This window comes from Catharus ustulatus, chromosome 8 (genome assembly GCF_009819885.2).
Source record: "Catharus ustulatus isolate bCatUst1 chromosome 8, bCatUst1.pri.v2, whole genome shotgun sequence".
Taxonomy (NCBI): domain Eukaryota; kingdom Metazoa; phylum Chordata; class Aves; order Passeriformes; family Turdidae; genus Catharus; species Catharus ustulatus.
The window spans coordinates 33,630,161-33,651,927 of record NC_046228.1 but is presented as its reverse complement, the minus strand read 5'-3'; the positions used below and the strand labels follow the sequence as shown (position 1 = coordinate 33,651,927).

Sequence of the window (21,767 nt, the reverse complement as noted above, 5' to 3'; positions counted from 1 at the left end):
CTGGGGCCGATACAGCAGCCTTCTTAAATTGGTCAACAAGGTTCGGTCTGGGCAGCTGAGCCAGGGCAGGGCAGGGCAAGACACAGCGCAGCGCTGGCGGGGGCGGCGTCCGGCGGGGCTCGGACTCTGCCGGCCTTGGCACTTCAGGCACAGAAATGAATCCCAATTGTCGCCGATATCCAGCACCTGCTATTTCTCCCCTCTTCTCCTGCATGCATTTCACAGTTTTCCCTTTCCTCCCACAGAGCCGGAAAGCAAAATGCCCGCCTGCCCCATGCCCATCCCCGCCCCTTTCCACCGCTCCAGCCTTGTCCCTCTTTCTCTCCCGTCACTTTGCACCACTTTCTCCTCCTCCTCTCCCTGCCAGCTCGCAGCAAAGACATTTCACCCCCTGGCACCAGCTGCCTCCTCTCACTCGAGGCACCTGCCCGTGAAGCCGGACCCGCCGTGGGACCGGGTAATGGTGGAATAGGAGTGAATTATGGCAGGGATGGTTGGGCTGGGCTGGGCCTGGCCAGGTGCCCGGTGCCAGCAAAACCGCTCTGTCCCTCTGCTCCTCACCCTGGGCAGGCAACAGAACACATCAGGAAAGGCTTGAGGGTCTCAATAAATGCAGCGAGAGATCTCTCACCCATCACGTGCATAACAGGCTGGATAGGGGAAATAAATTTAATTTATTATCAAGAAAATCACAGCAAGAGAATGAGAAGTTTGCCAGATCCTACAAGTGCATATTCCTCACGTTGTTCTCACCTTCCACGGCTTCACTTTATGCCTGATTCTATCCCTCCCAAACCGTGGCACGCAGGGATGGGGGGTACACTGGCATCACATCACTGCTTCTCCCTCAGGGGGACAAATCCTTGTCCTGCCCCAGCCTGGCTTTCTTCCCACAGCAGAACAATCAGATACTTTGTAACAGAGGGACAAAGAGACACAGACAGGTGCCTGATGCCAAAAGTGGCATTCCTCCTCAGCATGCGTCAGCCGTTCATCTTCCTCTTCCTCTTCAAAGGACAGTCCAAAAGTCTCACCTTGAGCCTCTTGGTGATGATTTCCAAGAGCCCAGGGCCATTTGGATTTCCCATTCCAGCTTGATGTGCAATGAGGGCAATCCCCTCACACCAGCTAGCATGGCTGGCAGGATGGATTGCAGAGACTTTTCCTTTGAATAGCCAGCCCAGCACTGGCACTGGGGATGAACAGGCACTGAGGTGACCCTGAGAGCAAGTGCAAGGCACAGGGTGCAGCTGAGAAAGGACAGCCCTGTGCTGGGCTCACAGGTGAAGCTGGGACTGCCCAGTGTGGAGAAGCTCCTTTCTCCAGCCCCTGTTACAGGGGAGCTCGGGCCTTGCTGCACAGATACGGCTGCGGATTCGAGCAGGGCACACTCCTGAATTTATGGTCAGCCAGGGACACACACTCGGCATTGCCAAGGACAGGAACCCTGCAAGGAGGAGCAGAGACAGCGCTGGTTCCCAGGAGAACACGTTGTGCCCCTGTCCCCCCATGCCCTGCCCGGCTCCCCGGCACTCACGAGGAGCTGAAGCTGCTGCCGTCCCCCCACTGCAGGTGCTCGCCCCGTCTGCGCAGCCCGACCCAGTAATCGACGTTCCCGCGGAGGCGGAAGAACAAATCCTGCCAAGGAGAGAGCAGTGGGAGCTGCCCCAGCCCCTCGGGGGGACACGGCCCCGGGGCTCCTTCCCTGCAAGGCCCCGGCACAGGGCTGCAGCCCCAGCCCCAGCAGCACCGAGCCCGGCCCAGGAGCACCCCCAGGCTCCCCTCAGCCACCCCACAGCGCCCGCAGCCCCTCACTCACCATTTCCTCATCCTTCAGAATGGCCAGGGAGGCCCCGAGCTCGGAGCACCGCTCCTGACCCTGCTCCCAGGTGCCCTGATCCCTTGAGAAGTAGTAGCAGACTCCATTGTATCCAACCCAGCCATGGGGACAGCCCAGAACCAAGAGCGGAGTCGCAGGTGGAGCTGGAACCTGTGGTGCTGCAGGGGAAGAGGAGAAGGTCTGAGGATTGCCCTGTGCAGGGAGCAGGGACCCCGCTGTGCCCCGAGGGGCTGGGCCCAGGCTGCTGCCCCTCCCTTACCTGACTGCACAGCCAAGGCCACCGCCAACGCCAGCAGCAGCGACAGGAGCAGGATCAGCACCAAGGTGAGCACGGGATGGCAGCTGAACCCCTTGCCTGGAGCAGGAAAGAGCTGCTGGCTGCCAGAAGCACAGGCGGCCCTCGAAGCTGCTCCCCCAGTGCCCGGGGAGCACAGGAGGGAGCTCTCAGCCTGTTTGCTCCTCCCTCAGCTGGCAGCCAGAGAGCCAAGAGCCTGGACACAGGCAGGGACACAGCTGTGGGGACAGCCAGGGACACCGCGCTGGGGACAGGCTGCAGCAGGAGAGCTGCACAGCCTTGGGGGCAGCTGCGGCTGCCGCTTCCAGCCACGGATGGGGCCGAGCGGAGCACGAGGCCTCTTGCACACATCGGGAAACAGCCACACACCTGCCAGCCCTGTCCTTGCCAGCTGACACTGTCCCCTCCACAGAGGCCACAGCCGTGGCCCTGCACTCACCCGGCAATCTTCTGAGGATGCTTCTGTGTCCATGGCCGCTTGCTGATGTACACCAGGGACACAGGGGCTCCCTCAGCCTTCCATAACAGGTGCAGATTCCATTCTCCACACCTTCACTCACTGCACGCTCACAAGTGGCTTCTTGTGCCCCTGGCAAGTGTGTCAGCCCGGCTGCTCGTCCTTCCAGGATATGCAGGAGCTCCTTCAGACGCCGATGAATGGAGCAGAATTCACTCTTCTCCAGCTCACAGCCAGAATCTCTGTGCTTGGAACAATCAACGCCATGCTCCCGACAAACCAGAAGTGGAGGAAAACCCTTTCGGAGATCGGCCATGGAAAGAGCTTTACGCCCATGGAGATGGCCCATTGGAAGGGACATGATGACAGGTCCCGGCTGGTCCCGGCCCTGCGGGACACCGAGGCTCAGGAAGGCGCTGCCAGCTCAGTCCCGCGCTGTCCCCGCTGCCCGGACGCTGCGGCAGCACCTGCGGACACAAGCGCAGCCTGCGGGAGCTCTCCGGTGCCCGCAGCCCCGGCCCCTCGGGCTCTGCAGCCGCTGCAGCCCAGCTCCGTGCCGGGACAGGCGCTGACACCGCCTGGGAGCTGCCGCATGCGGGGACAGGACAGCTGCGCCTCGGAGTCCGCCTGCCCAGGAGAAATAAGCAGCAGCCCCGGGCTGCTCAGCATTGTCCCCCGCATTCCCTGCCCCGCCGCCTCGGAGCCCGGCGACACCGAGCGCTGCCGCAGCCGCTTTGGGTCCCTGCCTGGCAACGGGAAGCGGCTCCTCGCCCAGAAGGCAGCGCCGAGAAGGCTCCAGAGCCCGGAGCAGGCAGGATGCGGCGCTTTGTGCCTCCACTCGGTGCCTGCAGTGCTTTGGGCTCTGAGGCGCGTTCGAGTTCATCCCGTGGCAGCCCTGAGCCGGGCAGGGACACCTCCCGCCTGAGCAGCGGCGCCGAGCTCGGAAACTGTGGCGGGCACGGAGCAGCCACCTCCGGGCTACCGAGAGCAGCCGGGATGAGCCAGCGCTGCTGCGGCACCGGCTCGTCCCCAGGGATCCGCGGCAAGGAGGAGACCGCGGGCAGCCGCTCCCTGCGTCATATAAAAAACACGTTTCACTTTCTTGCTAAAATTTTAAAGGTTCTGTAAAAAGAAAAGAGGACACACACATAAAGCAAATAGTTAAAACGGCAGGGTGCTTGGCCAGCTGCCGAGAGCACACTGCTGCTTCACGAACGCCCCTTTAATTACGTTTTACAATTAATCATCCTGTTGGCTATTCATACTCTTTCATGTATAGTCAAACTTTTTCTAGGAACTGTTTAACATGGCTAATTTTTGGGTACGCTTTTGTAGAGCATGCGTGTTTCTTGGCTTGTGATTTTAATTCTTTTCTCATTACTTTTTAATTTGGGTGGTGGTCCAGGCCTTTTGCAGCCGGTGAGAGTTGATAATTGTCGTGTCAGCTGCAGGGTTCCCATCACACGTTCACGGGCTGTTATTTTAACTAAGCGGGTACTTTAAGCATACTATTTCTAAATAACTTATGTCTAACTTTTGGCATTAGAAGAAAAGGAAAAAAGCCTATGTTCATACAGAAAAGCTATTTTAAGATTATACACACAGCATTTATTCCAATATTTGCAAAATGCCAACAATGTGTCATGCACTAATAACAGCCAGCTCAGGCCAGGGTGACACGGGGGACCCCGGCCCGAGGAACTCGCCAGAACCGCCCCGTTCCCCTCAGCGCGGCCCCTCCGGCCGCAGCGAGCCCCGGGCTGGGGCACAGCCGAGCGCGGCTCGTACCTGGGCTGGAGCCGCTCCGAGCTCCGGGGGCCGCCCCTGCCCGAAGGCACCGGGACAGAGAAGCTCCGGCCAAGGGCGTGGCAGAAATTGGTTGCAGTGTCAGACAAAGCAGCCCTGGAGAAGAGGAGGGTGTTCCGGTTGTTTGGAGAATCTGGAGGCGGAGTTTGGCACGGAGCGATGACGATTCCGGTCCTTTCCCGAAAGAACCAATAAGGAAAAGCTGCAATCCCTGATGGACCGAACTCCAGAGGAAGCGGCTTCTGGGAGTTCTGGCCCGGCGGGCTGAGCCATGGGAGGGGCAGAGCGAGCAGAGCGGAACGCTGGGGATGCTCGGAGTGTGCCCCTCTTTGACCCTGAAGATAATTTTAAATCCTTTTTCTCCTCCTAAACCTCCTGCGGGTTTTTTTGGGTTTGTTGTTGTTGGTTGTTTTTCTGAGTTTTCTGGGGGTTTTTTTTGTTGTTGTTGTTGTTTTTGATGTTTTTTTTGTGGTGGGAGTGGAGTCGCACTGTGACTGGGGTCACTTCTCCCTCCTCCCTCCTCACCCCAGTTCCTGCTGCACGCTGCCCAGTGCTGGGCAGTTCCCTCCCAGTTCCCTCGCACTATCCCTCTGCCTGCCAAGCACCGGCACGGATGGGGAGAGCACTGCCAAGGAACTGGGAGCGCTGCACCTTCCCAGTGCTCCTCATCCCCCTCCCAGTGCTCCTTCTTCTTCACTGCCGCTGCTTCCACTCGCCCTCCCAGTTCCCTCCTAGCATTCCCTGTGCTCCCAGTTCCCTCCCAGTGTTCCCAGCATCTCTTCCAGCGCTCCCACCGACGGCAGAACCCTGCGTCAATAATGGCCCAGTAATATGGCTTGTTCTACCATATCTGGCAGCTGTGAAATGCTTCAAAGTTTTGCTTCTGCCGAAACCCCTCTGAGTGATGCATATTCTCTCTAAGAGCTACATAGCCCCATACGTTCTTCTTCTCTGGTCGACTGAATTGAAAGGGAAATCTTCTCGGTAACATCTCACACAGAGAATAGTCAGGAGAGCTTCACGCCCAGACCCATTTCTCTGCAGTGGCACTCTTTGCTGTTTGTAATTCAAGCAGATATTGAAGAACTTCAAGGCCGTTCAAGGCTTTGCTGGGCACAGCCAGAATCCCTCAAGCAGGAGTACTTGGGCACTCTCAGGAGCATACAGACACACTCCGGAACACAGAGACACATTCAGGCACACTCGACCAAACTCAGGCAATTTCTGGCAAACTCGCACACACTTGGGAGCACTCAAATACACTCGGGCACACTCGACAACACTCACAGACATTTGGGAACACTCGGGCACACTTGAACACACTGAGACACACTTGGGCAAAATCAGACACATGTGGGCACACTCTACCAAACTCTGGCATTCCAGGGCACACTCGTATTGGTACAACTCTCAGTGTTGTCGAGTGTGCCCAGTGAATTTGAGTATGCCCCAGTATGTGCGTGCGTGCCCAAGTGTATTTGAGTGTGTTTGAATGTGTCTGAGTGTGTGTGTTGTCGAGTGTGCCCGAGTGTATTAGAGTGTGTCTGAGCATGTCTGCGTGTGCCCGAGTGTGCCTGAGTGTTCCTGAATTGTTGTGAGCGTTGTGGAGTTTGTCAATGTGTGCATGCATGTGTGAGAATGTGTGTGAGTGTGCCCAAGTGTGCCTGAATGTTCCTGGATATACGTGAGTGTTGCGAGTGTTCCCGAGTGTGTGTGAGTGTGCCTGAGAGTACCCGAGTTTGGACGAGTGTTCCTGAGTGTGTCTGATTTTCCCTGAGTGTGTCCGAGTGTGTTCGAGAGTGTCCGAGTGTTCCTGAATGTTCCCACTTGTTGTGTGTGTGTTGTTGAGTGTGGAGAACACATGCTTTAAACATGTGGAAACTTGGTTTTGACTCACATTTAAGGGCCAGTCCTTTTTCTTTTGCAACCTACACCACCGCAGCACGTTGCCGCTCTCTCTGCACGATGCTTCTCGTCTCGAAGTACCACACTAGAGTCTTCGAAGTACCGACGATCTGGGGAAATGTCTCGCAGAGCTAAATGGGCAGGAACAAAGTCACGTTCCTCATGTCTCCAACCCGTGGCCCAGAATGTTGTGTTGTTTTGCGTGCCTGGGACAGAGAGCGACCAATCCAGAGAGTGCTCCTCTCTCCTGTCGCGTTTCTCTGAGCTGGAGCTGCATGAACAGTTTGCGCTCTGCTGAACAGAAAAGATACAGTATACCTGAAGTAAAGGAATAGCCGTACACGACACACAGGACGTCTGTATAGTATGCAAAGCTTTGAACGGCATTGCAGCGCTTCCGTGTTGGCCCCAATCACAAATGGCAAAGAATGAGGCCACAGAGAAAGTGGCTTGGGTGTGAAGCTGTCGTGATGCTGTTGTATGTGTGAAAGGTTACTGAGAAGATTTCCCTTTCAATTCAGACAACAAAAGAGGCAGGGACTCATTAGGAAACACTTGAAGACACTCCAGCTCGGGCAAAATGACACACACTCAGGCACACTCGACACCACTCACAAATATTAGGGAACACTTGGGCACACTCAGGCACATGCGGACACACTCAAAGATACTCAGACACACTCTGGCAAAATCAGACACACTCAGGCACACTCGATCAAACTCAGGAACTCTCGGGCACACTCGCGCACAATAGAGCACTGCCAAATACATTTCAGCCACACTCAACAGCACTCACACACATTCGGGAACACTCAGGAGCACACAGGCACACTCAGCCACACAAATATACTCAGGCACACTCGGCAACACTCACACTCACTTGGGTGCACTCAGGCACCCTCGACAACACTCACACACATTCAGGAACACTTGGGCAGACGCGGCCACATGCAGCCACACTCGCACATAATCTGGCACACACAGGTCCAATCATGCACACTTGGTACACTCAGTCACCATCTGGCACACTTGTCCACACAAAGGCACACTCAGCCATACTCAAGAACACTAAAGCAAACTGGGGCACATGTGGGCATAGGTGGGCAAATGCAGGAGCCTTGTGGACAAAACCCGGTACTGTGTCACCCCATGCCTCCTCAAGCTGTTCTGCCCCCTTGTAGACAAAACACAGTACTGTGACCCCCCCAACGCACCTATCCCCGAGCAGTGCTACCCTCTTGTTGACACCACCCTGTAAGTGCAGCCTCCTCAGTAGTACTGTCCCCATGGGGAAGTAACCCAGTACTGCACCCCCATCCCCTGCCCACTGCTGCCCCCTTGTATGCACAACCCAGTAGTGCGGCCACCCCACTTCTGGTCAGTGCTGCCCTCCGGTGGGCAAAGCGCGGTACTACAGTGCCTCACCCCTGGAGCAGTGCTGCCCCCTTGTGGATAAAACCTGGTATTGCAGCCCACTCCCAGGGCAGTTCTGCCCACATGTGGACACAGACTGGTACTGCAGTCACCCCTCCCCTCTCAGCAGTGCTGCCCCCTTGTGGACAAAACCAGGTAATGTACTCCCCCATCCCCCCGAGAAGTTCTGCCCCCTTGTAGACACAACACGGTACTGTGACCCCCAATGCCCCTAACCCCTGAGCAGTTCTACACTCTTGTTGACACCACCCTGCAGTGCAGCCCTCCTCCCAGTAGTAGTGCCCCCATGTGGAAATAACCCAGAACTGCGCCCCCATCCCCCACATAACGCTACCCCCTGGTGGACACAATCTGGTACCGTGCCTCCCCCAGGCAGTGCTGCCCCCTGGTGGACACAACCCGCTTTTGCACCCCCACCCCCCTACTCCTCAGGCAGTGTTGGAAGCTGGTAAACACAACCTGATACTGCAGCCCCCCAAGCCACTGAATGTGCTGCCCCCTGGTGGACCCAACATGGTACTCCAGCCCCCCATGGCCAAGCAGTGCTGCCCCCTAATGAGTACAACTAGGTACTGCAGCCCTACCCAGTAATGTTACTGCCTGTGGACACAAGCTGGTCCTGCAGCATCCCACCCTCTTAGCTGTGCTGCTTTCTGGTGGTCACAACCTGGAACTGCAGCTCCCCACCTCCTGGGCAGTGTTGCCTCCTTAAGACACAACCTGGTACAGCTCCTTCCACCCCCTACACAAACCAAGAAGTGCTTCACCCTTCTGGACACAACCTGGTACTGCAGCCCCGCCTCCCTGCGTGGTTCTGCCCACTGGTGGACAGAGCCCAGTACTCCAGCCCCCTGGGTAGTGCTGCCTCCTGGTGGACAGAACCCAATATTGCAGCCCCCCCATTTCTTGGGCAGTGCTTCCCCCATGGTAGACAAAACACAGTATTGTGCGCCACCACCCTACCCCGCCCCACTCCCCAGAAAATGCAGTATCCTGGAGGGCACAACGCAGTACTGCACCCCTCCCACTTCCTGGTAGTTCTGCCCCCTTGGGGACCCATCCCGGTAAGGCAACCCCCCCACTCCTTGGGTAGTGCTGTCCTTAGCGGACAAAACCCGGTACTGCGCCTGCTCCACGCCTCAGCCAGTGCTACCTCTGTTGCCCACAATCTGGTAGTATGCCCCCTCCCACCCCTCAGCCAGTGCTGCCCCCTGTTGCCCACAATCTGGTAGTATGCCCCCTCCCACCCATCAGGCAGTCCTGCCCTCTGGTGGACACAACCCAGAACTGCGACCCTCCCCACATCTCGGGGAGTGCTGCCCCCTGGTAAACACAACCTGGTGCAGCGTCTCCAGTGGACAGTTCTGCTTGCTGGTGGACACAACACAGTACTAGAGCCCTTTCCCCACCCCCCACCCCCCCCTTCTGCAGTGCTGCCCCCTGATGGACAGAACCCAATACTGCAGCCCCTCATTCTTTGGGAAGTGCTGCACCCTGGTGGACACAACCGCTACTGCCTACCAGGGGCAGTACTGCTCCGTGGTGGACACAACCCGGCACTGCGCCCCTCGCCCCCACTCCCCAGGCAGTGCTGTATCCTGGTGGACACAACCCAGTACTGCACCCCCCCACTCCCCGTACAGTGCTGCTCCCTAGTGGACACAGCACAGTACTGCCCCCTCCCACCCCTTCACCTTCTGAGCAGTGCTGCCCCCTATTGGACACAGCACGGTACTACAGACTCTGAGAAACAGAAAGAGAGCATGATTGCAAGGAGAGCTGAGGAGAAGCCGTGTACAGAAGTGCCTCAAAGCTGAACCTCATCGCTGGTCCTCCTTTCTGTCCGGGCCATAGAAGGCAAAGAATGAAGCCGCAGAGCAACAGGCTTGAGAGCGCAGTGTACCAAATAGCAAAAGACCAGCCAGAAGTCCCCTTCATCGTCACATTTACTTCTCAATGCTCTTGCTGCTTTGAAAAGTAACGCACAGCCATTGCAGTTTATCGCAAAACCCAGAGAAATGCGCTTCCTCCCACCTTCAGTGTGATGGAGTCCATGCAGCTTGAGCTAACCCAGAAGGACATGCCAAAACAAAAGATAATCCTAAAGTACTCCTTCTGTTAGTAGCCCTAAAAGTGCACATAACACACTACATTTTCAAAATGCCAAGTTCAGAAATGCCAAAACATCCCAGATTCAAAATAGCAGAACACGACGATCAGAAACCCCAGACTAACCCAGCTCCCTCACATTCTTTCTCACGGATTGTGTTGTCTGCAGCACGGACAGCAAGAGACAGCACTCCTTTGTTTTTATTTCATTTTTTCTAGCTAGCTGAGGCAGTGAAGTTACCTAGATTGCAGTTTTTCTTTTTGTAGGAACTGATCATCCCTGCTCTCGACCTAAAACCCAGAAAAACACTGGGAATTCAACCCTGTGGTCCACTGGGGCCTGGGATGCATCATTTTCCAGCACAGGATGGACAGGTGAGAGACTGAGCAAGCAGAGCTACACCCCACAAAAAGTACTCTCTCTGAATTTGCTGTGTCTTCAGAACAATGAAACATTCAATCGTGTAATATTATTCATTTTTTCCATGTTTGTGAATACTTCGCTTGCTAAATTAACAGGTTTTTCTACTTTTCTTGTAGGTGGTTTATCTCCTGAACAGGTAAGGGGGAGGACTGCTAAATTTTGTCCTTTATGGAACATCCCTTTGGAAGATCCTTTCCAAATTTGTCCCAAACCAGAACCAAAATTACCCAGTTTCAAATTACAAGAATAGAAAGTTCAGAGATACCAAAGTTATCCATTTTCAAAATACCAAGCTTCAAAATAGCAAAGTAACACAGTTGAAGCTGTCTTCTGCCCATGGGGGTGATTGTCCTGTTCTGCTCTGCACTGGTGTGGCCTCACCTTGAGTCCTGGGGACAAATTAGGGCACCACAGGACAAAAAAAGACATTCATCTATCAGACAGCATCGAAAGGAGGGCCACAAGCATGGTGAAGGATCTGCCTTAAGGAAGCCTTATGAGGAGAGGCTGAGTGTTTCACCAATTTACAGGGGTGATTAAAAGGACACAGACACCAATGGAAAGAACGGTCTTATTTTACTATGAATATTAAAGCAAAAGTAAAACGATACACTGAATAAAATAGCATTCCCAGCTTTAGCAACAAGGAAAAACAAGTTGAGTAATGTACCTAATTATTACTGTACAAGAGAAAGGAAAGAATTATGATTAAGAAAGATACATTACCAATTGCCCAATTACTTCACCATCAATCAGAGACCATGTTCTCTGGGGATCCCCAGTTCGCAGCAAAGACCTGGAGAACCCTTCCCAGCAACTGGGAAAACTCTGCACAGTGAGCCCACCTCTAGGTGAGGTCTCTGAATTCACCCTGAAAGTGGATCCAGCTTTTATAGGCCCAAATCAGTAAACTGAAGTGACTGGATTATATTTTTAGTGCAGAAGCACCTGGATCTGATGGCACACTTCTTATCCAGCAGGGGCCAGGGCTTGGCCAGAGCCTAGGCCTTAGCTGGGAGAGCTTCCCCTAAAATATCCTACAAGCAAGCCTATTCATGTCAGTTATGAAAATGTTTTAAAATGATACATTTCTTGCAGATAACTATACAAGGTTACGTGAATCTTTCTAAAGCAGCCAGTTTGGTGTTAAACAGCTAGCGTGTCTGGGCCATCTCTTTTGAGCTAAATAATATGGATGGTGTCAGTCACATAATGCCCAGGTTTCATCTTTTAAGTCAGTTCTGGTTGAGGCTGATGATCAGGCTCAGCACATCTGAGGCACTTGGTTTGTTCAACCTGGAAAACTGGAGATTGAAGGGGAGACCTCACTGAGTTCTTCGACATCATCTTGAGGGGCATTGGAGGGGCAGGTACTGATCTCTTCACTCTTGTGACCAGTAACAAGGCCCGAGGGACTGGCTATAGCTGTGTCAGGGAGGATTAGGGTAGATATCAGCAAAAGGTTCTTATCCCAAAGGATGGTTAGGCACCAAACAGGCTCCCCAGGGCAGTGGTCACAGTACCAAGCCTGTATTCAGGTACGCAAGAAGTGTTTGGACAACACTCTCAGGCACAGGGGGGATTCCTGGGCTGCCCTGTACAGGGACAGGAGTCTGACTTCATGGTCTTGATGGGCCCTTCAACTCAGGATATTCTGTGATTCCATGTGCACTGAATGATTATCTCAAGCTGGTTTGCACTGGCAATCAGAGCTTGTCTATAATTGCTCCCAATTTACTTCTGCAGTCAACCCCAGGGCACAGACAGACTGATCAAACAAAAGGGTTTGAGGAAAACATCCTTTTTTAGGTGACAGTGTCTTAACCCAGGTTGGATGGAGCCCTGAGCAACCTGCTTTAGCGAGTGGCATCCCTTCCCATGGGAGGGATGTGGGAATCATGGGATCTTGAAGGACCCTTCCAACTCAAGCCTTTCTAGAGTTCCATGACTTTTCTGTGGGTCACTCAGAACAGATGAGATCCAGCAAATACTGAAAGAGTCAGTCTGAATTCTAAAAACAGATTCCTCAAAATACCTATGAGACATAACTACGAGAGAGAAACCCCAGGAAAGAAACCAACCACTTCTTCAAAATACCTGTTATTTATTACACCAAAACTCAAAGTCCAAAGAGTTCACATTTTTTCTTTTCCTTCTAGGTCATCCCAAATGTGACAACAGCAAGACAGAAATGTTTGTATGTATCCAAACAAAGCTACGAAATAAAAGTTCAATAAAGGTACATTCATACAAAACTCATATGGTCTTTAAACACAACTTAAGTGGTATATACAGTTTAACAGGTACAAAAAGATGCTTAAAATAAAAGGTACTATTTATTGTTTCTTGTTCTACATTTCAACAACAGGCACATCTCACTCATGATAACATGGAGGGAATAACACACAGCAGTGTTAACTCAGATTTCAGCTCTTATTTACAGAATTTAGTTGGTAACATTGCAGAATATTCTTTCTTTCATAAAGAAAGAATACTTTTTATTTTTTCATTAAAAATACCTTACAAAAGCTGAATATTATCTACCATTACTGGAGAGCTCTGCTGATGTCAGTGGGTATCAGTATTCACAGCTTGATTAATCAACTGCTGCTCTACAGTTCAGGCTATACCTGCAGTGATTATTTCAGTCAGCTCTGAGAGACAGTAACTCCTCTCTTACCTGATCAGCTTTCCAAAGGGCCCTTCACGGGTTTTCTAAATTTCAGTGCGAATGCTGACTGCAGCATTAACACAGCAGGATAGAAATAAGACAACCAAAGGGGATTTTTTATTCTTCAGATTTTTTTAATTTTGCCTTGTTTCCAGCTGAGGAAGCTTTGGTTGTTTCAGCATGCTTTGCAGTTTCAGCAGGTTTCTTTTTTACCCTTTGCTTTTTAGAACGCACCAGGTCTTCACGTCCCAGTTCAATCATTTTTGCTTCCCATGATTTCATTTCATTCTCATACCGAACCTTATCATCTTCAGCAAGCTGCAAGTATGGCTGAAAAAGAAAATAAGGTATCAACAAGTTACAGAAGGAGTTTTTTCTGGAAAACTGCCATGACAGAAAAGTGATTTAGAACAACACCTGTGCAGTGAGCAGCCCAGGCATTTGCTTTCATACCCAGCTAATTGAAAAACAAAAAAAAAATAAAATCAAACTTGCAGAAAAATACAAAGCTTTAGTACTAAATTGTAGTTATGTCAACAGCTGGAGAGGAAGTTTATTCACTACTGCTACTAATAGTTAAAGTTTTTTATTTGAGCACTGGTTTGAGACAGTTAGATTACATGAGGCACAAGAACAGATATTTCCGTAGAATTATTTCAAATTATTTTTCTCCAGTAAGAACATGAACCTAGGGTGTGTCTTAAGTACACATTAAAAACCACCTGGAAGGAAGACATTTAGGAGGAAGGACAGTAGGTAGAAAATGTCAAGGTTTAGTTTAGATTTCAGTACAGCACCCCTCCACTTTTAATTTGCTCATCTACGGGTTTGTAGTTCAATACAATGAAAAAGCTGGCAGAAAACAATTCTCCAGAAAACATAAGTTAATAAATTACTCTGTGCACATCACTTGGAGATTTCTGTTACTTTCCTTTGTAAGAGTCTTTCCATGAGCAACAAATTCTTATGCTGGTGTTTAAAGATATTATGGATTATTAGAAAAAAATCAAATTACTGCATATTATTCCACCTTCTTCTCTAGATGTTGTTTAGTATCTGCTTTAAGGCACACCAAACTTCCAACCTATCCCACTGACTCACATTTCAACAACACTATGAATTAAACAGTCACTACCAGAATGAATAAAGGTAATGACAATCTTTTTCAAGATACACGAGGACCTTGGAGTATTTTCTTCAGTATTATATTTTGAGCAACCTAGTTCAAGACTTTGTACAAATATATAAATTTTGACTCAAGTTTTTAATTCTGATTAGATCAGAGCCTCATCCAAATCCTCTGACATACCTGCTTTTGTGCAGTAGACAGTTTTTGCCACGTATCAAATAGTTTCTTCAGCTTTGCCTAGGGGATACAGAACATGCAATACATGAGAGTTTATTCTAAGAGTAGACTGACTTTAAAAGGGTACAGATGAATACAGCATGAGTGAATATCAAGCATAAACCAATGCAAAAAAGTACAAAGTCATTAAAGCTTGCTTCCCCTTATTTACCCTTTTAATGTAAGTAAATAATCAACTATATAGGTCAAAACAAGCTTCTGGGAATCATCTGAGCCATATTTACAGCATGGGCCTCAGTGGACTGGAGAAACCTGCTTTGTATATGGAAAACTGAGGAACAAACTATATCCACTATCCCGACTTACTGACTAAATGTGTAGGGTAAGGAACACGAGGCACACAGGATGGGTGTCCAGCACTACAAGTGCTATAATCCAGTGTAACCTACATCACCCCAAAGCACAGTTTAGTGCAGAACTTGTGAGTTTGTTGAGAAACTCTTGTATTTGTATTTTCAGTCGTATTACCAACTGAACTGCTACTGCTGGAACAGGAGTACATCACCACAGCTCTTTGAAAAACTGTATTTCTACATCAAAACAAAGCGAAGAATACTACTCTCCTTACAAAAGGAACTGATAAAGTCTGTAACACTGAAGTGCAAAAAATATCACAAACGTTTTAAGTCTGTATACCCATACAGCACTTTATACAGGCCATGCTAGCCGTACAGCCAGACTGACACAGCTTAAAAAAAATAACCCAAGTAATGCAGCATCCAGATAGTGAAGTACTGAACAGTATCTTTGAAATTGACAGAATCTAAACTAGATTCTTCTGAACACAATTAATATATTTTAGAAAATTAATCTTTCCTGGCTTACCACAGGTGAAATTCCCTCACTTTCTTGAAAATTTTCTGACAGGAAAATGTTAAAGCCGCTACGAGCTCTTTTAGGTTTTCCAAGCAGATTCAATTCCTTTAAAAACAACAAGAGAAGTTATTTCATCTACCAAACATGCATTTGTTCCAAAACTAAACTCGGCATTTAACTTCATATTTTAAGCAAAAATCAAATACAAATCCTTTCTTTGCTGTTTTATTCTGTAAACTGGACTGTATGTCAGGATGTTCTTAGTGCTTTTCAAGACTAATGTAAAACTACAAGAAGTCAACAACTTGACTTTTCACAAGTTGTTGAAAAAGCATTTAAAACTGATTCTTACTTCAGCTAAGTCTCCCAGAAGCCAAAGAGTGATACTAAATTCAACTCCGTAAGAAAGTAACGATGACAGGTTTTCTATTATTCCTCAGTAAGGCTTCAGTTTCTGGCATGAAATACTGCCTGGGTGCAGAGAAAAGGGCAGACACTGATCTGTGGGAGGTGAGAGGGTGGAAGAGAACTGTGTTTCTGCTATCAGAATGCTTTGCCTGCAGGGATGATGGCTAGAGAATGAAAGTACAGCAAGTTATAGATGCAATTACACTTCCTGTTTTCTCCAGTCCTGACATTTCCACTGGAGCCTAGGTGCTGTAAATTAACATCTGCTTAGGTATGAGATATGCCAACTCAATTCCTCGTGGTGCCATACTCTAAAAAGGATCAGTAGAATCATTGAGATTAAAAACTTCTTCTAAGTAGCGGTCTTTTAAACCAAATTAGTTTTACTTTTGCCAATTAGGGCAATGTCACAGTTCAATTCACAGAAATAAATAAGCAATATGTTTCTCCAGACAAACCATAATATTGTACAGTTACAGATGGTTCTGTCTCTAAGGATTTATATACAGACTAGCCAAAAATAAGTAGGGAAGATGGTTCTTATGAATACGCTAGTAAAGGACACAAACAGATGTCAGCAGCAGCTACAAAGTGGCAGAGCCCAAAAAAGGAAGGAAAAAAGGCTATTTCAAACAGCTGCTACCTTGTAGGGCCTAATGAGGTAACAGATACAAGGTCTTTGTGAAAAGCCATTTCTGGAAGTCTTCCCATCCAAAGAAAGTGTTGCTGGTCCAAACATCTTTTAGTGACTATCCTTTCTCTGGTAGCTCTAGAAATAGGCAGGAAAAAAAGCATAGAGAAGCTACCTCTAAGCACGAAGATCCATGCTAGTTCTGTGCTCTTCCAGTACAGGAAAGCCATTAAAATAGCTGCTAACAGCCGTAATTACTTTAGTCCATGGCATTTTGGGGGATCTGTGTTTGTTGTGTGTTTTCTTCTATTCTGAGTTGCTTTTGTATTTCTAAAACATGTTTCAACTCTGCTTTGTATACTAGACAAACAGCCTTCAGGTTCCTTGAGAGAAAAGAAACCTGAACTCCAAAATACTTACTCTTTTTGCCCTGATGGATCTTCTCTTTGCCAGTTGTTTTCTCTCCTTTCCTCTTTCAAAGCTGCAGCCTGGGCTGGAGTCAGTTGGGCTTTATAAGCAGCCATTAGCTCTCCATATTTTTTCCAGTCTGTCTTTCTTGCTTCCTCATAAACCTAGAGCACAAACCACCAAACTTAAACTTAAGCCAGATGCTTTCAGTCAGAAGCACTTGACCATTAGACAAGGTAACACTTCTAACCTATGAGTAGAAAAATGCGACTGAAAAACTTACACCAGAACATCGAATTTTCATCTGTGTGATTCCCTGTTCTACATTTCAGAGACATGAAGGGAAAGATACACAGAGTGAGAAGTCCAGAAGGGATGTGAGAGCACCTCAGTTCTACTCAACAAAGCTATCACCTTTAGAAAGCAGAATTTAGTTCCTAACTGCCTCTAATTGCTAACTGCAGTCAAGGAAGAGCAACCATTACTTTGCTATTAATGGCTTTTAAATTCAGCAATGATCAGCAAGTCCTAGACTTGCTTTACATTATCCCTTGTAATGCCAGCCACGGGTTTATGCATAGAATCATGAACGGGATGGGACTGCTGTGGAACACGTCTTGAGTCGATTTATGTTCCAAGCATCAGTCTCATCACATGGTTGGGACAATGGGAAGATGCCAGCAGCTCACATCCTTGGCAGCAGCCACAGAACGTGATGTTACAACGCACTTTGAAAGTTTTTTGACCAATCACAAAAAGCAAAAGCATATTGACAGTAGTTCTATCCAACCACTACAAGTACATGTACCTTTGGTTAAAACAATGCTTGCTTATTTTGAATAAAATACCTACTTGTAAGCCTTAAAATACAATGCACAGAGCTCCATTATTAAGCTTAGACCTTCCAAATGTCTTGCTAGATATGCTTTTGTGCTTAGAGTTATTCTAGCCAAGCATTAATACACCGACCATTGTTCTATTTGTCCCTGCTTTCTACATCTCATAGAACTTTTCTGCTGACAAATCTTATGTCTACCATTTAGCTCTAATTGCAGTTCTGCTGTTTCTGAGGCCTGCTTTTTTGCAGCTTTCCTAAAACCCTCTGATTTTAAGGATTCCCACACCCTGCAACTGCCACTCAGAGAAACTTCACTACTTAATCTGATGATTCTTAAATTTATACGAAACAAAATAAGTTGGTCTTTTCATCAAAATTGACTGAGGTTTCACCTACCTTATACACGAGAGCACAACAACTATACAAAACTTGTATTACATTTGTAATGCCATATTGCCATTCAAAAAAAGAGAAAAAATTAGTTTGCAGCCCTACAGCCGCTTGGAGTGAGAGCTGTGTCATTTCTCTGGCAACAGATCAAAACTATCAAAGCCAAGGTCATGTAAAAGTACAAGTAGCCAAGTATCTTCCTGTACTGGGTTTGCATGGCCAGATTTTGGTGGTGAAGGGGGTACAGGGATGGTTCCTATGAGAAGCCTGATGGAGCCCAGGCCAGCCAGCTCCAAGAAGCACCCATTACTCGCCATCAGCGATGGTGGTAGCACCTCAGGGATAACAGAGTTAAGGTGGCAAAAAAGAAAACTGCACAACTTCAGCCAGAGAAAGGAGGAAGACCATGCCAGAAAAACATTTCTACTGATCCTAAGGTCAGGGGAGGCAGGAGATGCTCCAAGCACGAGAGCTGAGGTTCCCCTTCAGCCTGGGGTGCAGCCCATGGTGAGGCAGCTGTGCCCCTGCAGACCATGGGGGAGCAGAGATCTGCCTGCAGCCCATGGAGGAGACTGTGCTGGAGCAGGGAGATGGATAAAGGGGGCTATGACCCTGTGGTGGACACACAATAGAGTAACCTGTTCCTAAAGGACAGCAGCCCATGGAAAGGGACACATGCTGGAGCAGTTCCTGAAGAACTGCAGCCCATGGGAAAGAATCACACTGTGAGCAGTTCATGGAGCATCTTCCACTGGGGGAGGGAAACCAAGCTCTCCCACAGAACAGGAAGAAGCACCTGAGGTCAGTCCAGTACCTACAATGGACTGACCTCAGCCCCTGTTCCCTGTGCTCCTGCACTGCTGTCAGGAGGAGAAACTGGGAGTGATGTTGAGCCTGGAAAGAGGAGAATAGGAGAAAAGGTGTCTAGGATATCTACTCTGATTTCATTGGTAATAAACTGATTTCCCCAAGTGAAGCTGGTTCTGCCCTGCTCATGAGGGACCTCTTCCAGCTTTATTCCAACCCACAAACATTTTGCTGTATTTACTCTCCCCTGCCCAGCTGCAATGAGCAGCTGAGAGTGGCTTTGGTGGGCACCTGGCATTCAGCCAGGGTCACCCCACCACACTTCCCTTGAGTTATTCAAAGCTCCCAATTCTTCCAACTGTTCTGACGTGCTTTTTCAAGCTCTTTAAAAATCAGCCAACAAATCCACTAGACTAAATAAAGAAAAACACAAAACACCAAACCAAATAAAACCCACCACCTGTAGAGTTTCAAAGTACTCAGGGAAAGGATACAACCTTACCTGCTTCTGTGATGCTGGTAACTCCTTCCATGCACCTGCTAATTTTTTAATCAGCTCCACGCTGCTCGCTTCTGTACATCAAAATGAGAAAGCCCGGAAATAAAGATCAACACTGTATGTTTAGTAAGCTTCTTCAATTTTTCCCAACAATAGCTGTCACAGGTATCATCTTCCTGTACAAATGTGCTTTTGTTCTTTCATAAAATGAACTCACTGTAGCAGTTGAAGGGCAATGTAATATTTGGGGGATGGGAAAGAGTCACTGCTCACCTGGAACACAACATGCACTTATAAACTGAAGCACCATTTCAAGGCAGCTATTATTACTCCACAACAATTTCATGTTTTTTGCCTTTTGAGCTGGATCTTTTCTATACAATGCAAGATGTCTGATTTGGAGGGAAAAGCAGGGAAGGACACCACAAGTAAAATTTCCATTCTAAGTTTTTTTAGCAAAAAGAGTCTGCTGAATTCTTCACTCAAGTATAATGTGATTTCATCCACTTCATACACTTTGATTTTATTATCCTTTACTCAGAGTATTATTCAAAATAAGTTAAAAAAGTAATTTCCTTCTCAAACAAACAAAATTAGTGCCTTTAGTCTACTTTGGTTTTCATCTGACTGTCTTTGCCTCTGGCTCTTGCACTAGGTGATTTGATGAGGCCTCCAGCCAGACTTGAATTGCAAAGAGGAAAAATAATAATTAAAAACCAACCAACCAACCAACCAACCAACCACAAAAAAGCCCCAAGCAAACCCCAAACCCAAGTGTGGGTGCAAAGAAGATATAAGGTTTTCTTTTCTTGAAAAATCCTTTCTAGGTTTTCCCTCTATTTCATGATAAAAGAAAAAAAAGATCAGCTGTTTCTTCCCCCTCAGACATAAAGCTCAGCCCCACAGTGGTGGAAAGCATAACTAAACTCTGCTCAGTGACCTGACTTTCAGAATTCTGGAAAAGCAAGGTAACTGGAAAGCTTTAGTGCAAGTAGATCAACCTTAAAACCTTTGAAAATATGATGCTTGGATCACTGATAAAGAGAATAAATAACTGGGTCATTTTTGACCACTACCTCTCTTGTAACAAGAAAACCCCAAACTCTCAATTTGTTTATAAGATCCAGCATGTTTATTTATAGATTATTCAAATTTTGGAAATGTGGAAAACACTAGTGTGGTATGTAACTACAATATACTCTGATAGTTCAGTTCCAACCTATGAGTGTGGAAGTGCTGAACTAAATAGAGTATCAAACGGTTTTTCCTACTTAAATCTTCCTCACTATTTGCCCAATATGACCACAATTCTTTAAACATTTTAACCTTCAATAGCCTTTCAAAACCAGCATATATTTCTACTCTGCAGCTCTCTGGCAAGAGTCACTGCATTGCCCGTAACTGAAGCATTTGATAGTAAATTAAACATATTCACAGAAAACCATTTTCCCCTAAATACACTTACTTTTTCTCTCATATACAGTGATGCAATCCAGTATCTGCATTTTTTAATTACTAAGCCTCAAAATAAAATCATACAGTTCATAATATCAGCAAAAATATACTTCAAACAATAGTAAAAAAAAAAAAAAAAAAAAGATAATCATAAATCATTGTTAACACGTATTACCCAGGTGGGATATTTCACCAAGCATTTTTAAAGTTACACACACACGTTTATTTTTTTTGACTTTTGAAGCACGGAAAGCACGTGCAGGCAATGATTATATGGCCATGCTGGTTTCACGTGGGAAAGGGCACGGATACTCAGACGGGTTGGATGTCTGAGATCACGTCTTTGGATGGATCTCTAAGTTCGGTTTTACAAAAGCACGGGTTGTTCCGGCTTCCTGGCTCACCCCACCCTGGGGGGGCGCAGGTCATGGTCCCACTCTGGGGGGCGAAGGTATCACAGCGCCAACCGCGGGCCCACCTCCCCTCAAACCTCATACCTGGGTTTTTTTCCCGAAAAGCCGGACGGTTGTCCATCACAAAACGAAGATAGGCGGTGAGGGGCCGCTTCGGGCGCTGATCCGAGCTGATTCCCCGAGACAGGCACTGCTCCGCCGCGCCACCAGCCCTGCACACGGCGGTAGCGTCGAGGAGGGTCCCCGTGCCCCGCTCGCGGAGCCCCGCTCCCGCCCCGCACCGGAGCAGCCGCCGCCCGCCCGCGGCCGTGACCAGGCCCAGGCCCGCGGCCCGGCCCAGCAAGGCCGCAGCCGCCGCCATCCCGACCCGCCGCGCCTGCGCGCGGGGAGCGCGCGGCACCCTGGGACAGCGGCGCGAGGGGCGCGCGGCACCCTGGGATAGCGGCGCGGGGCACCCTGGGACAGCCGCGGCAAGGTGACCCCGCGGGCCGACCCCGGACACACCGTGAGGGGAGACTGCAGGAACTGTAATGGAGATCGGAAACCAGCTGGGCACTGAGTAACTATCTCGTGATGAGGTGTGCTCAAAAACTAACCCCACGCCTTTACTGTTTCCTTCGCAATCTCAAGCACTTGGGCGTAACTCTCTCCGGAACAGCGGACGCGGCAGCTCCGACCAGTTCTCTAGGATAGAAGCTCTAAGGTGTTTTTTTTGTGATTTTTTTTTTGTGATTTTTTTTGTGGGGTTGTTGGTTTGTTTTGGTTTTTTTTGTTTTTTTTTTTCTCCCCGTCGTA

General features: G+C 48.6%; 2 protein-coding genes across 3 annotated transcripts; both read right to left on the bottom strand.

Annotated features, from left to right (window-relative positions):
• Positions 1-633: 633 nt before the first annotated feature.
• On the bottom strand, positions 634-4,683 carry LOC116999272 (C-type lectin domain family 2 member D-like). 2 transcript variants are annotated; one of them, XM_033065771.2, is made up of 6 exons: positions 4,381-4,683; positions 2,575-3,219; positions 2,100-2,195; positions 1,820-1,998; positions 1,538-1,638; positions 634-1,447 (listed from the first exon to the last, which is right to left on the bottom strand). In XM_033065771.2, exons 2-6 carry the CDS (start codon positions 2,951-2,953, stop codon positions 1,333-1,335), a joined length of 870 nt encoding a protein of 289 aa, XP_032921662.1. In that variant the 5' UTR covers positions 2,954-3,219; positions 4,381-4,683; the 3' UTR covers positions 634-1,332. The 2 variants fall into 2 exon arrangements, with proteins under 2 accessions (XP_032921662.1, XP_032921661.1); XM_033065770.2 differs by having other exon boundaries at positions 2,575-3,059.
• A 7,674-nt stretch (positions 4,684-12,357) lies between these two features.
• On the bottom strand, positions 12,358-21,333 carry TFAM (transcription factor A, mitochondrial). The gene is given in 7 exon segments (XM_033066628.1): positions 12,358-13,271; positions 14,251-14,307; positions 15,133-15,228; positions 16,583-16,624; positions 16,627-16,734; positions 19,108-19,178; positions 21,057-21,333. Coding segments are annotated over 7 exon segments (864 nt in total). The 3' UTR covers positions 12,358-13,058.
• Positions 21,334-21,767: the final 434 nt, after the last annotated feature.